The 17,061-nt window shown below is 31.3% G+C and overlaps 1 protein-coding gene across 2 annotated transcripts in view; it reads left to right on the top strand.

Annotated features, from left to right (window-relative positions):
• Positions 1–17,061, top strand: part of STAG1 (stromal antigen 1) — a 202,059-nt gene that overhangs the window by 138,810 nt on the left and 46,188 nt on the right. For both annotated transcript variants that reach the window (XM_031959783.1, XM_031959784.1), the window contains 5 exons: positions 2,623–2,715; positions 2,807–2,896; positions 3,054–3,257; positions 3,674–3,744; positions 6,531–6,618. In XM_031959783.1, coding sequence (XP_031815643.1) covers positions 2,623–2,715; positions 2,807–2,896; positions 3,054–3,257; positions 3,674–3,744; positions 6,531–6,618 — 546 coding nt within the window. The remainder of the gene's footprint in view (positions 1–2,622; positions 2,716–2,806; positions 2,897–3,053; positions 3,258–3,673; positions 3,745–6,530; positions 6,619–17,061) is intronic.

Here is a 17,061-nt window from a genome sequence, read left to right as displayed (position 1 = left end):
TTAGTTTGAGGGGGAAAAACGTCCATAAAGAAATAAAGGAAAAAATTTTGAGGAGTATTTGTGTAGAAATTCTGTTCATCTGGAGTCATATAAATATGATGCTCTTTTTATATGTATTTTTCAGAAGCAATATCTCATGTTTTCCAAAACTAGGTAATTTTTCACAAATTTCATACATTACTTGACCCTGGAGGAAGAAATGCTGCTTCATCCTGGTTTGTTTCCTAAGAGGTGTGAAGGTTTTTGTGTATGCTGAACACATGTAATCAAAAAATGGCTAGAGCAAGGAGCCAGAATTTTAAAATATTGCTACCTTCTGCTAATTCATGTGAAATTTAATGACTGAAGAAAATTGAAATATATTTTAAAATCAAAAGATGATAATGATGGCTAACATTTATATAGCATCTATTGTGTATCAGGAACTGTGCTGAACACTTAATGATTATTTTCTCATTTGAGCTTTACACACAACCCTATTTCACAGATGGATAAAAATAGAAGTCTTGTCCAATTATACAGCTAATAAGTGTCTGAGGCAGAATTTAAATCCAGGTCTTCTTGACTTCAGACTTAGTGTACAGATCTATTATACCACCTAGCTGTGTTAGTTGCAAAGTAAACTTAAAATTTCTAATAGTGAAGTACCAAGATTTAAGATATAATGTGATTATAAATGTTGTGTAAATATCACTAACACTTGATTAGATGGAATCATAACTGGAACTCAAATAAGGAAAGAATATGCTCTCCATACAAAAGAATTGTTCTTAACAAAAATGATGAAGTAACAGAATTATAAGTGATTAAATGTTTATAAAAATGATCCAATCTAGAAATGTAAAAATTATGGAAAACTATTTCAAAAGAAAAGATAAATTAATGTTGTTATAGAAGTATACTAGATAATAGATTCAAAACATGAAGACTTCCTAGATTCCCTCTCTTCTCTTGTTTCCTTTTTTCTGTTCTCTCCCCTTCATCCTTCCTCTTTTCTCTGTGTCACACACACAAACACATACACATGCAGGCGCACGTGCAAACACACACTCTATATTAGCAGTAGAGGTGGCAGCACAGTAGTGAAGCAAACAATGGATTTGGAGTCAGAGCCAAGGCTCAAACTTTGTCTATCTTGACTTTTGCTTCCTTAGCCAAGCCACTGAGCTTCTCAGGCTTTAAGCTGTTCTCCATGGTACAATATGAGTATCAACTAGAAAGTCTTGAAAGGTCCCTTCCAACTTTAAATTTAACATCTTCATCCTCTCATTTATTTCTGTTTCCCAAATTCATTCATAATAAAGTAGAGCATCTAATAAGTTCTTGAGTTGACAATTTCATCTGAGAAGGCAGAAAAGAAAGCATTTAATTCAACACATTTCTAACCATAAAGGTCGAATATAAGTATGAAATGAACCTCTATTAATAGTCTGAAACATACTAAATTTGCCAGCCACAACCCCATCTCTGCCTCTAAAACACATGCAGCAAAAGAGGAACTCTGCAATGTAAGATCATTGTTTCCAGGTGTAAAGATAAAAACATCTATCCAATAGGAACCCATTTGAAAATAGGCTGAAGAGGAAGGAAGGTTTTTACAGCTGCTTAAAAATGGAACAAAATAATTAGAGCCTCCAAAGACAGTATTCCAAGTATATCAAAGTATAGTATTCACTCTCATTCTCCTTCCCCACCTCCTTACCACCAAATGTACAATTGTAATACTAGTTTTATCTTGTACCAGAAGGTAATTTAAAGGTAATATATTTCTGTTTCATAAACTATGGATGTTAGCAATTTCAAAATGGAAGCAATTGTACTCTGAGCAAAATATTCCTTTAATTTGGCCTGTATTTTACTTTTTAAATAGTATTGCCATTTAATTCATTTAGCTAGATCATTTTACTAGTTAGAATGAAACAATGAGTTTAAAATCCATGTCTAAATTTATGGAAAAAAAAATTGCAATTCATGACCTGGGGAACCATGTAGAATAGCTGAAACAACACAAAGTCGTTATCTCTACTCACAAAATAACTTTTAAAAATTATACCTAAATTTAATTATATAATTAAAAATTATACTTATTATTAGGAAACTATACAACAACACATAGGAAAGAAAATAGGGCCTTCAGGAAAGTATTGTTTTTTATTTTGGAAAATTTATTAATTTTACTTGGAGTTCAAGTTATCAAAACAGGAAAAGTATCTACCCTTGGGTACCAATTTTTTTTGTCTTTACAACATCATTTTCATAAAGTTTTCCCTTTCTATATTATTTTTTTGTTCAGTCTCAATTCCTGAGTCAACAGCTATTTAATAGATACAAATGGCTGCATTTTTGTAAATGTTTTATGTGAATATATTTAAAATATATGGTATAGAAGTCAGGTTTCTGTTTTTCTGCTAAACTCCCATGTTAGACATTATTTTTAATTTCTTCGTCACTATAATTTGGTGAGTCAATTTCTTGAATCATTGCTTATTTTAAAATTCAAATCCTGGTTCCAACTTTAATTAATGTCTAAACTAAAAATAACTGATTAGTTTTAATTTGATACTTGAAAATTAGCAAGTTAAATTCTTACTATTCTTAATGGTTTTTAAACTTCTTTTCCAGGTGCTAACTGCCAAAGAAAGGAAAACTCAAATTGATGATAGAAACAAACTGACTGAACATTTTATTATTGCACTTCCTATGTTGCTATCAAAGGTAAAGTCTATTTGAAAGCATATTAGATGTTCAGTTCATTCTTTTTATAGTTTTTGAATATTAATATTTGTATATGTTCGTTTCCTTCTAGTATTCTGCTGATGCCGAGAAGGTAGCTAACCTGCTTCAGATTCCACAGTATTTTGACCTAGAAATCTATAGCACAGGCAGAATGGAAAAGGTAGGACTAGTTTCTGTAACAAAATTTAATTTTATTAATTTGATAATATTTCTAAATAGTCATATGGATTTATTTGGTAAAGGATAATGATTTTCCTTTTGATTATTCATGGTTTTTATTTAGAGCAATTTCTCAAATTATTCTTTTCATTTTCCAGCATCTGGATGCCTTATTGAAGCAAATTAAATTTGTTGTGGAGAAACATGTAGAATCAGATGTTCTAGAAGCTTGCAGTAAAACTTACAGCATCTTATGTAGTGAAGAATATACAATCCAAAATCGTGTTGATATAGCGCGGAGCCAACTGATAGATGAATTTGTCGATAGATTTAACCACTCCGTGGAAGATCTATTGCAAGAGGTTTGTTTTTTGTTTTCTAAGTCAAACCATATTTATTTTGACTTCGTTTTATGATTAAGACAGATTTGCAAGCAGTTATTTAACTAGCCTATAGAAATATTAACTGCCCTAAATTTTAGTGACAATGATATACCTAAAAATAAGTGTAATTCATCCTTTATTTTTATTTTCATTAAATTCTTTTTACTTGACTGATAACTTCTTGATATTTCTTCTCTTGGCCAGGAAGGCAAAGATAATAGTATATATGTATGTGTGTTTTTAATTTAGATGGAATATTTTTAATCTTAGTTTACCTACATAAAAGGAACTGAGAGTTTTTACAATTATATATCTTAAGCCTTTTCCACTTTGTTTTAACCTGTTCGTAAAGGAAAAATTCTATTGTTATAAGTTTTGTTTTGTGTTATTTACAGGGAGAAGAAGCTGATGATGATGATATTTATAATGTTCTCTCAACACTAAAGAGATTGACTTCTTTTCACAAGTAAGTCATCTTATTAGGGTTTGATGTAATGAAAGTTGTGCTAGAACAAGAGAGATGAATTGAAATTATCCCTGCCCAGTGTGAATCAAAATAGATCATATATATGCAGTAATCTTCTAGGTATTAATGTATAGCTTTTATCCATTGGTTTTGCTTATTTTAATTTGAATCTTCTTTAGGGAAGATGAAGATCATTGGACAAATAACTTCAATTTTCTGGACTTTAATTTCTTTAGTCCTTATGTATAAAACTGAGAGGATTAGACTAGATAATTTTTTAAGTTCTTCTAACTCTAAATCCACTAAATTCTACAAAATGGCCTGGTATTTAGTTATTTCAAAAGTTTCAACCCTGTATTCAATATTTTTCAACCTACAAATCTTATATTTAAAAAAGAAGAGGAGTTGGGTAGTGAAAATGACAACATTTTGGCCATATTTTTAAAATAGCAATAAAACTTAATAAAATTTTAAACCATTGTATAGTAGGCACAGCACTGAGTTTGGAATCAGAAAATCTAGGCTAGACTCCTGTCCTGGTAGCTTACAAAGGGTGTAACTATTGCCTTCCTTGAATCTCAGTATACTTATGAGGTGGTTCAAATACATTAATTATCTTAACTTAAGCTAAACGCTTTGGACCTCAGTTCCTTCCAGTGATCTTTTAAGATCCATTCCGCTTGTAAATTTTATGATTCTTCTTAAGTTTTTTCTTGTTTTTTCTTGCTTTTTTGTCTTGTTTTGTTTTATTGGGGCAGGAGGGAGGAGAATATAGTGATAGAGATTTTGGATCCCATGATGTATTAGTAACTGAAAGACACCAAGACCTAAAATCTAGATTTAAATTGAGAAAACAAGGTTCAAACTTTTCATTAAATGTTGATTTCAAATTTTAACTTACAGGTACTATGAAATGAAAATTTTTTCTAAAAGAAGTAAGCTAAGTTAACCTGTTAGCCTCTACATATTATAAGGACTTTCATTCAGTTGATAAATGTGTGACACCATTAAAAAGTATTAGAAGCATACTTTTTTTTCCAGTCTTTTGAATTAAACTTTCAAAACAACATTTATTTTCTCTTTTATCAAACCTTCCCCATCTGTACATCCATTGGAGAGGAAAAGAAAAGGGGGGGGGGGGAAGCCTCACTTGATAAATATGCATAGCCAAACAAATAAAATTTCCATACTGGCCACTTTTAAAAACATGTTTGGTTGTATATCTTGCATCTATCAAATCTCTGTGAAGAATTGAATATCCTTATTAGCCCTCTGAAATCATGATTAGTTATTATGTTTATCAGAGTTTCTTAAAGGTTTTGAAAAAAAATTTTATGGAAATGTTGCATTGTTATTGTACAAATAGTTCTTCTGATTCTGTTCACTTCATTCTGCATCAGTTTATTCATGTCTTCCCAGTTTTCTCTAAAAAGCAGCTAATTATTGTTTCTTATGACATACTAAATATTCCATTATATTCAAATGTCATGATTTGTTCATCTGTTTTACAGTAGATGGGTATCCCCTTGGTTTCTAGTGCTTTCCCACCCCCCACACCCCCCAAAAAAAGAGCTCTTGAAATATCAGTCTTTTTTAATCTTTGATTTCTTTTTAATAGAAGGAAAATTTCTAATTTTTTTTTCTTTTAAATAAAAGTTCACAGTTTAGAAATAGAGGAAAGAAAAACATTGCAGAAATAACTCTTCTATAGTTCAACTAAAACCAAATTGTTAGCTTGTAGGCATTTTGAGGTTAATGACCATTTATCATGATGTCGATAGTCCAAGTAAATTTAAGAGCTATTAATACACACATTGTACCTAATAAGCCTTGTTGTCTCACTTCCCCCAGCATGTTTTTTTTGTTTTTCTGTATCAGTGTGTCTCTTTTCTTCACGTTCATTTTTCCATTTTTTTATGTGTCTCTGTAGCTATATTTTTTCTTTCTCACTTATTCCATCTCTGCTTCAGTTCACCTATCTTTCCTTCCCCTACTCTTGTCTTTGTCTCTTACATAGCATGTTACATTTCCTATTTGCTTAAGTATCCATGGACTGTCCAAATGCCTTCTTTACTTTTTCCTCTTTAAATCTTACACTTTTTTTTTCTCTTAATGTTCCTTTGGATGTCAGAAACCTCTAGGCTAATATATAATACAAGTATGAGGGAGGAGGGGAGGATACCTATCAGGAGATTTTGCAATACCTTAAACTGCTTTTGTCAAATGTATTATATTCAGCCTTCCTTTTTATGGTTCATTTCCTAGCAAAATTGGTAGTTTCAAATCCTGAGGAAATATTCTTTCCCTTCTGATTCTGTTACTCACTTCATTTCCCTGTGAACACTCGTCTTGACATTAACATATATGCACTTGGTTTTACTAACTTTAATGGGGTCTCAACTCATTCTAAAACTTTTCTCTTCCCAACATGGATTTCAAAATTATTTCAGATGAACATACCTGATCTTTTTCTAATAATGCAGAAGTCTATCCACAGTTGTATTTATAGGATAGAAATTTATGTTTTCTATTAATTATTTTTAAAGAATGCACTGAACATGTTTCTCTTAAAAGAATGGGAGAAAACACTTTAAATTTATAAGTTTTTTTTAGATATTTTGATCATTTTGACTTAGCATTTCCATTACCAGAAAGTTTTTTATCTTTGCAAATATCATATTGCCATATTTGTCCAATCATTGAAACATAACCTAGTATTTCATTTACTTTTTTCCTCCAAAAGTAAGTTTAATATCTTTTTTCCCCTCTACCTTTTTTCTTTTCAGTGCTCATGACCTTACAAAATGGGATCTATTTGGTAACTGCTACAGATTACTGAGGACTGGAATTGAGCATGGAGCTATGCCAGAACAGGTTAGAAACTGGGCAGGTACTCAGTGTTTGACTTTGGTAAACTAAGCTGTTTGACTTTCAAGGGAATTTGATAGATAATCAACAAAGTTAATTGATCTTTTTTAAAAAATCTTAGAGATTTAGTATGCTTGGTAAGTATAAACTACCACACTTAAAGAAATACTAAAAACTAATATGATAGCTATTTTAATAATGCGCTTTTGTTGTTAATTGGTCATGTCCAACTTTTCATATCTCCATCCTCCATTTGTGGTTTTCTTGGCAACGATTCTGGAGTAGTTTCCCATTTCCTTCCCCATATTATTTTACACATGGAAAAACTGAGGCAAACAGGGTTAAGTAATTTGCCCAGGGTCAGGTAGCTAGTAAGTATCTGGATTTGGATTTGAACTCAGATCTTCCTGGCTCCATGCCTGGCATCCTCTTCACTACACCCTCTAACTGCCCCAATATTAAACTTAGACTATAATTTAATAGTGCTGGTAGCTTTCATCAAAAGAAAGAAGTTAAATGTTTGTATTTCATCAGTTTTAAGTAATTGCAGCTAGGAGGCACAGATAGATGCTCAGTTTGGAGGCAAAAAGATTCGTTTCCTGTATTCAGATCCAGTCTCTGACATTTAATAGCTGTGTATAATCCTGGGCAACCTTGTTGGCCTCAATTTGCTCATCTGTAAATTGAGCTGAAGAAGAAATGGCATTCCACTCTAGTCTCTGCTAAGAAAATCCCAAATGGCGTCAGAAAGAATCATGCATGACTGAAAATGACTTGAACAACAACAAACATTGCATGAAAGTTTCTATCAAAAATTAGTATCTTTGACACAATTAAATTCTTTTTTGTATAATCAATCAACAAATATTTCCTAAATACTTACTATGAACTTGTATTAGGTACCAGAGATAAAAATGCAAAGAATAAAAATATGTATGCTAAAATTTATATTCTAATTGAGTGATATAAAATATATACACTGATATAGCACTACCATTATCTCACTCTAGTTCCCTCACTCAGCTTCTACTGTGACTTTCATTCAGTTCAATTTTATCACTTCAGGATTTTGATAGCAGTTAGTAGGAACTCTCTTATTTTTTCCTCAGAGTTCATTATCTGGCTCACAGTCTTTCTCTCCACCTTAGCCTTTGGCTTCATATCTGAAGATATCAGCATATATAAAAAGAGTCCCTCAAGTAACTTAACCTCTTATTTCCTCAGTCTACTTAATTTTAGACCTATTCCTCCACTATACAAAGAATAAGACAAGCCCTTGATCTTGGCAAGTCCCATAATTGTTCCCAGTCCATGTTCATAAAATCTTCGATTGCTTTCTCAGATAATAATCTGGTATTGTTCTATTTTCTTCTATTATGACCCTCAGTACTGTTCTTCATTTGCCCCATAGACTCCAGTACCTATAACCTTCAATTCTTTGTCATGCCACCATGTCCTCTGCACTTGTTACACTCTTCCTTTCTCAACATCTGAACTTCTTCATAAACCAGTTCAATTCTTCATTTTCCTATTGGAAATCTCTTGCCTTCTTTTTCCTTGCCAAGCCTCCATTCTTGGATTACTCACATTTTCTTCTGCCTTCTCTTCAATTCATAAGATGCTGAATAGAGCTAGGAAAAAAATTATTAAGTCATGCTGACTCTGCTTCAAATTTTTGTTATAAAATCTCAACTGGCCCTCATTTTAGCAAGGAAATCACTTTATACTTCTCATCATTTTGCTAGCATACCTCCTCCACAATAATCTGAAAAAGAGAAACTAAGAAAAAGTCATAATTACTCATTTAGCTAACCCAGAGGGAAAGAAAAGTATTCCAGAGCCCAGGGGCAGAAGGAAAACTAAGATAGAAAAACCTGGGATCATGGGCCCATCCTGCTTGGATACTGGGCAGCAAACAAGTTTCAGAAATGTAGTAGTATGGCTCTTACCAATCTACTGAAACTTCCAACCTGAGTCAGGAACTTACAAATAGATCCAAAGGGCAGTGAAAAAACCTCATTTCAAATCATACTACTTTTGAAATACTGAAAATTTTAAAACTCCAGACTGAGTGTAAAAATGGCAGAAATACATCAAAGGAAAGAAACTTGCTCCAGATTATTTCCCTTTCCCTCCTCTCAAGAATTGTCTAAGACTTAGTACTAATATCAAGTTTCAAGGAGAGATACAGATTGACAGAATGACCACAGAAAAAAAGAATCTACCATAAAGAGCTACTGTGGTGACCCCAAGTTAAAAAATACAAAGCACAAAAAAGAGTAATTTGAAAGTATCATTAAGAAAAACCTCAAAGAAAAATGCAATTTGGACAGAAGCACATGAATTAATAGACTTTTTTGTGTTTTTCCCCCCTAAAAAAAGAATAGGAGCAATAGGAAAAAAAAAAAAAAAGGAAGAATAACAAGTACATAATAATTGTGTGACTCTGGCAAGTCACTTATAAAATGAGCTTGAAAAGGAAATGACAAAGTCTGGTATCCTTGCCAAGAAAATTCCAAATAGAGGTATAAAAAGTTGGACACAAGTGAATGATAGCAACAAAATGGTAAAACTGTTAGAAGAAATTACTGGGGAAAAAAAGCTCATTAAAAATTGGAATTGACCAAAGGAGAGCCAATGATTCCAAGAAAAATCAAAGAATAATAAAAATCTAGATGTAAAAGAACTTAGAGGCAGAGTATCTGAAAAAAGTAAATTGAGGAGAGACAAATCGAGAATTATTGGATTACCTGAAAGCCATATATAAAAAAGAGTCTACACATCTATTTTTAGAAATTATAAAGGAAATCCCCTCCTCTCAATATCTTCGATCCAGAAGTATAATAGGAACTGAAATAATATTCCAGTCACTTCTCTGAAAGAGATCCTAAAATGAAAACTTCCAGGAACATTATAGCTGAAGTCCAAAATTTCCAGGCTAAGCAGAAAATTCTGCATGTACTTTGATATTCTGGTATACAAAAGAGCTAAGATTACAAGCAAGAATAACCTATCCATCAAAACTTGAGTTTATACTTAATGGGAGGAAAAATTGATATTTAATGAAAAGGGCAATTTCAAGAATTCCTGATGAAAACACCGGAGCTGAATTTTAAAATTGAGATTCAGAAATAACACTTGAAAAGCTTAAAAAGCCATGCTTAATGAGAAATCATAAAGGATTAAAGGTGGTCAAACTGCTTAGATTCTTATATTGGGAGATACCATCATGTTATCCCTTAGAATATTGTCATCGCAAGGAGTCTTAGGGTCTTTCTTTTGAATGTGACCTCATAACTGGGAGAGAGAACAAAAAGAAAATTTATCTCCAAAAATGGATTAGGTAAGGAAGAGTTTATACAGTGTAAGAAGCAGGAGGTAAAGGAAGGAAAAAGAGTGATTAACAATTGGGCTTCACTCTCATCTAAATTGTTCCAAGGAAGGAAGAATATTCAATACAAACACAGTTCAATTCAGAAATTTATCTTACAAACAAGGAATTAGAAAGGAGAAAGGAAGGAAGGGATAAGAAAGAGAAGGCATATTATTAATAAAGGAGTCATTAGTCAGAAGCAAAACAGACTCTTAAAGAGAAGATGGGGGGAAAGGATTAGAAAAACCTAAGAAAATAAGATTAAGAGAAATATATAATTAACAATCATAACTGTGAGTGTGATTGGGATGAACCTCTTATCTATAAAATAGGAGAGAAGGAAGTTAGAATCCAGTACACTTGAGACAGGAAGTAACAGACAGTTAAATTAGGGGCTAAATCAGACCTTCAAATGCTTCAACTAAAGTTTAAAAAGGGGGGAGGGGGAGGGGGTTAGCAATCAAGATAATTTTAAAAAAAGAAAGAAAGAAAGAAAAGAAAAAAATAGGTCTCAATAAAAGAAACTGGGAAACTTCATTTTACTAAAAGGTAGTAATAATGAATTAATAGCAATACTGAGCATATATATGCACCAAATAGCATAACATCTCAGTTTTAAAGGAAAAGTAAAATAAATTACTGGAAGTAATATGGGTACCTGAGTTTACCCCTTTCAGATCTAGATAAATCAAACCAAAAAATAATAATAACTGAGAGAGAAGTATCACCCTGAATAGAATTTTGGAAAAGTTGGTTCTGAAAGACCTTTAGAGAATGTTCAATGAGAATAGAAGTAGGATTTAGAAAATATTGAATAAGGATAGGAGTACTGTTCTCAAATGTACATGGCATCTTCACACAAAAAAAAAAAAAAGGAGAAAAAAACCGAACCATTTATTAGGGCATGAAAGACTCAGAAACAAATGCAGAAATAGTACATGAATCTTTTTCCCACTGCAGTGCAACAAAAATTACTTTCAAAAAATGACCTTGGAAACACAAATTAAAAATTAATTGAGAACTAAATAACTTAATTCTACAGATCGAATGGGTCAAAGAACAAATCACAGAAAATAATTTTGTTAGAGATAATGACAAGGACACAACATAAAATTCATGGATTACAGCCAAAACTGAACTTAGCAGAAAATCTTTCATGAAAAAAGTGTTGATTAACAAATCTGCTGTTCAGCTAAACTAGAAAACTAACAAATTAAAAAATTGCAAAAGAAAGATCCTGAAAATAAAAGTAAAGAGCAAAACTGAACATTTTTAAAATTGAAATAATATGTAAAATTGAGGGTTTTTTTTTAAATCAGCAAACTAGATATGCCATTAGCCAATTTGATTTAAAATAAAAAGCCAAAAAACCAAATTATCTGCATTAAAAATGAAAATAAAAAAGAAATAAAAGCAATTGTTATTTTACCTAACTATATGCTAATAAAACTGATAATCAAAATGAAATGGGTGAATATTTTTTAAAATATAAATTTCCTAGATTAATTGAACAGGAAATAGAATTCTTAAATACACCTATTTTTAAAACAATAACCAAATTCATTTTACGGCACAAATATGATCTTAATATGTAAAACAGAGAAAGTCAAAATAGAGAATGAAAACTATAGACCAATTTCCCTGATGAATATTAATACAAAAAATTTTAAGAAGGAAACTGGTAATATATCAATAAGATCACACACTATCACCAAACTACATTTATACTAGGTATTCCAGTCTAAGTCAGTATTTAAATAGGAAAATTAAAAGCATAACTGACCATTATCAGTAACAAAAATACTAAAGCTATTTGATCATTTCAAATGATATAGAGAAAATTTTTTGACAAAACATATGTTCTTAAGTATAGTTGGATAAATGGAGCTTTTCTTAAAATAGTAATATCTATTTAAAATCAAGAACAAACATCTTTAATGGGGATAAGTTAGAAACTTTTCCAATAATACCAAGAGTGAAACAGAAAAAAGTTTTCAAAAACTTAATAAAGCAGTTTGTTTATTTATAGCAAATAAAGCTATGCAAATCATTCTTATTTCTGTATGTTGCCAGCAAAATCCGGCAGAAGGAGACAGAAATTTCATAAATCATTATAGATAGTACAAAATATTAGAGAATCTGCTTGCCAAGACACATATAAGAAACCTATGAACACAATTATAAAACAGTGTAACACAAAGACCTAAGCAAATAAATAAAAATTGCCTATGGATAGGTCAAAATGATATATTAATGATAAAAGTATCTAAATTCATTTACTTTAAGTTCCATACAAATTTAAATTTGTAGAGCTAGAAAAATTAATGGCAAGATTAACCTGGAGGAACAAAAATAAGTGAAGAATATCACAAGATTCAGTGAAAAAAAGATGAAAAGAAAGAAGGCCTGGTAGTACCAGATCTCATACAAAACCATAATCATCAAATAGATTTGATGTATTAGTTAAGTGAAATAGATTAAGTAACCAATATTTAGAAACAAATTAGCAGAGTAGCATTGAGACAGGAACATTTTATTTGACAAAAACTGTTGAGAGTTGGAAGATTGTTCAGCAGAAAATAGACGTAGATCAACGTCTTACACCATGTTCCAAAAAATGCTTCAAAGTAACACATGAGGTATCAGGAAGAGTTCATTACCAGTTAAACAGTAAATGTTCAAAGAAAGTAAAATGGATAATTTTTATTTCATTAAATTTAAAAGGATTTGCACAAAAATAAAAAGCAGTATAGATGAAATTTAAAGAAAAACGGGAAACTAAGGGGAAAATCTTTGCTAGAAGTTTCTCTCATAAAGGTCTTATTTCTAAGATCAGATGAAACTGAGTCACATTTTTACACACACACACACAATTAGAGAAAAGTGAATTAAGATAGCTGATACTATTTCAATCAACCCAATAAATTCACCTTCTAGTGCTAAGGACTTAAGGATAATAATGGCCATTGAATTTGGCAGTTAAGAAATCACTGGCAACTTTGTAGATAATAATTTCAGTTCAAATATTAAATCAAAAGCCAGGATTGTGCAATGGGAGGGAAGTATTTCTTCTCACTTTCTTATGCAAACTCCCTGAATATTTTCAGGGATTTCATGGCGATTGTATAGTCTAGTGAGGGTTTTTCTTAAGAATATATAAAATATGAATTCTATCCATATGTTTTCATTCTAGTTAAAAAAAGAAGTTGGATAAATTTCAAAGTAGTTCAAAACAATTGATATGAAGAGGTTGAAAATTTTAGTGGGAGAAGTGATAATTAAGGATAACACTTTTCAAGAATATGTAAAGGATAAGTTTTAAGTGCTCACAGAGAGGTGTTGGTCTTGGCAAAGCGAAAAACTACCACTTTGTCAGAGACTACAGGTTAATTGTGGAGACAGTGGGAGACAATGTTAAGGGGTTTTGAGATGAAAAGAATAAAGAGGGATCTCATTTACAGTGGTATCAGTTTTTTCAGTAAAGTAAGAAGCAAAGTATAAGAGCTTGAGAAGGGAGAAAAGGATTGGAGGAACTTTATGGGGAGGGTGAGATAAGGAGTCCAGAAAGAATGAAAGGACTACCTTGCTTCAATACATTCCAGTAGTGTTTGTAATTTACTCTTATCAGCACCTTTGTGTAACTTCCTCCATCTGCATTTAGCACCTTGTAAATAGAAGCACAGAAAATAGATGGTGGTAATAATCCAGAATTGTAACTTGTTATAATATAGGAGCACCAGTAGGGCAAAGGAGCAAGAACCACTGTTAGGTTGAGGTTGAAGGAAGAAATTAAAGTGAAGTAGGAATAAAAGCCCAATAAGACATTAAGGAATAAGTGAGGGATTAGAGTTCTAATAATATGTTCAGAAAGGGAGAAGATTCAGAAGAGATGAAAAATTAGATTTTGATCAGACAAGAATATCTGAGATTCTAATTTTTAAAATGATATATATTCATGGATAAGGCAAGATCAGTTTTGTGACCATAATTATATTAATGTTGGTTCTAAGTATTAGATGAAGAGGTTTTCTGAAGCATTATTACAGTGGACAGGAGGGTATCTACTGGATCTGGAAATATGTAAGAATTATCATCATGATAGAGTTCTAAATGCATTTCCTACAGTTAAAAACCTCTTACTATAAATACCCTAACAAGCAAGGAAACAAGAGTATTTCCTCTTTGGACCGTTAAGACATTTCATTTCAATAAATATTTTTAAAAGTCTACTATAGTACTTTGTTATTTAATTATATTTAATCACATTGATTAATTGTATTATAGTTCATAAGGTAATGCATGTAAAAGCAACTTGTAAACCATAGCAACTTTTTATGTAATCATTATTATATTGTGTTCTTTGGTTTCTATACAATAAATACTTTTCATAATGAAAAGAACTATCTGAATTCTATCCATGTGTTTTCATTGTAATTAAAAAAAAGAAATTGACTAATGTGATACTTCTTTTGTATACTGTCAAAGGTAGCTTTGAACTCTTTATTCCTCCTTCTATTTCCTTTCTCATTCAGATAATTGAAACAATATAAGATCTATCTAAACACCTTAACTAGCCACCAAAACAGAGCAATACACAAATACATAGAGGAACTAGGATAAAAGAAATGGTATGGTTAGTGCAGATCTTCTTCCAGTCTTTGATCTTGCTAGGTTAGTAGGTTTTTAGATGAATCTCTATTCCATCTATAGCTCTAATGCAGTGTGAAAGTGATTTCTAACATCACATTTTTATAAAGCTTCATTACCTATAATCAACATGTTTTGCCTTGTAATGATCTCTTATGCCCTTGTACAATTATGTTAATTCATATAGTTTTTATGTAATTTTATTATATATAATCTATAGTTATATGTTATATATTAATTTTAATTGTCTAGAAAGTTGCCTAAGAGGGTTAGTATCAGAGAATGTGTTTTTATAGTAGGAGTGAGTCACCACAAAATGATGATTTGCCTATTGTACTAATATTAGTCTTATAATTCCCATTTTCACATATATAGTTTTTAAGATTGCGGGAATTCCTTTTTCATATAGACATTCAATTTTTCATGGGTTTATATAAATTTACTGTTTTCAAAATGCAAGATAAAAAACACTGTTACAATCATAATTTTAAAAAAAAAAACACCCTAATAGTGTTTGTAATCTACTCTTGTCAGTAGTTTTGTGAAACTTTTCTCCATTTGCACTTAGCACCTTGTAAATAGAAGCACAGAAAGTGGATGGTAGTAATAATCCAGAGTTGTAACTATTAATATGGGAGCACCAGTAGGGAAAAGGAATAAGAATAGCTATTATGTTGAGATTGGAGGAAGGAATTAAAGTGAAATAGGAATAAATCCTTTTTTTTTTTTTTTTTTTTTTTTTTTTTTTTTTTTTTTTTTTTTTTTTTTATTCAGTAAGGATAATACCCCCCAAGGCAGCTAGTTGGTATAGTGGATAGAGCACCAGCCCTGAAGTTAGGAGGACCTGAGTTCAAATCTAGCCTGAGACACAACACTTCCTGGCTGTGTACCCTGGGCAAGTCACTTAACCCCAATTGTCCAGGAGGGAGAAAGGGGAGGTAGGGGGGAGAGAGACAAGTTTCTAACAAAGCTGTGATTAGTGAAGTTAGCCTACTGATAGTCACCTGCCAGTATATGTGATATGTAGGCAAAGAATTCCATTATTTTGGTCATACTTAACATAGTAACATTTTAATGTCAGAAATCCATGGCAAAAAGGTACTTTAATTCATGGTAAATTGGAGTACCAAGTGTTACAAAAAAAGGACTTAAAGCTCCCTGCTGAATAATAAGACATGAGTTTTGAAGTCATGCATATAGAACACAAATCATGTGACCTCAGCTTGACTTCTTGTATCTTCTAATTTAATACCTTATTTACTTTATCATTTGCATTCCATTTTCCTTGAAGCCACATGTGTAGATATACAGACTAGATTTGTGATTACATTAATAGAGGAAACTCTTGAATGAGGAAACTTTCTCCAGTCCAGGTTGACACTTTTTCTTCAAATTATAATCTTAATAGAATTTCTTAGAGCACTGAGAGGGTAAGTGATTTGCTCAATTAGAGAAGTCAGTATGTATTAGAAGTGAAACTTGAACCCAGTCTTCCTGATACAGATGGCAGCTTTATTATACGATGAGTGTATATAAATTTATGAAATTAAAATTAAAAATTTATAAGAAGTGTATAAAAATAATCGGTGCTTTCATATACAATGCAATATCCCAACCTCCCCAGTCACCTCATAAAAACATATTCTTTTATCAAATTATTTTAAGAATAACTTTAAGAAAAATTAAGCATTTAAATAATGGTTTCCCTACTTACAATTGAGTTATTTTTGTTGATTTTTAATAACTTGGAGTTGTTTTCTAATAATTCACTTTTTAAAAGCTGTCCACAGAAATCCAGGTTGATTCTGACCTTGTAGATTTTCTTGTAGAAAGCAATGGCCTTCAGCAACATTTCACTGCTATTAGAATTCTACATTTCATTCTTTTAAAACACATTCAGTGTAGTAATTTAAGTAACTTAAAGTTTTATAAATGAATTTAAGAGAATTTGAAATCTATTTCTCTTATTCATTTCCTTTTCTTGTACTTCCAAAATAGAATCCACTTTGATTTACTGGTTAGGATATTGTTGTAGTTAATTAGCCCCTGATTCTTTGAGTAAAACTTTTTATGTTGCAGTAAACTCTTAGAAAGATTTTCAAAACCATTAAAACCAGCCACAAATTGAGAATATAATTTCCTCCATATTGCATTAAGGTACCTTTCCCTGGTACTAGATTTTCCCTTTATTTCTATTAGTTTTAAAACATTAAAGCACTTTCAACTCCTTACCATAGAAGATATCTTCCTGGTTGATTGTTCTGATGGATCTGAACAGTTTTACATGTGGCAAAAGGTCTTTGATGAATAAATGAGATACAGCAATGTGATATATTGAAAAGCTTCCCTTCTCCCTCCAAAAAAAGTGATATTGAGATGTCAATAGTTCTTTGAATATGAGATTGCTGTCTTTATAATATTTCTTTACA

The sequence above is a fragment of the Sarcophilus harrisii genome, chromosome 3 (genome assembly GCF_902635505.1).
Source record: "Sarcophilus harrisii chromosome 3, mSarHar1.11, whole genome shotgun sequence".
Classification (NCBI taxonomy): domain Eukaryota; kingdom Metazoa; phylum Chordata; class Mammalia; order Dasyuromorphia; family Dasyuridae; genus Sarcophilus; species Sarcophilus harrisii.
The sequence above is the reverse complement of the archived record's forward strand: the minus strand, read 5'-3'. Positions and strand labels throughout refer to the sequence as shown.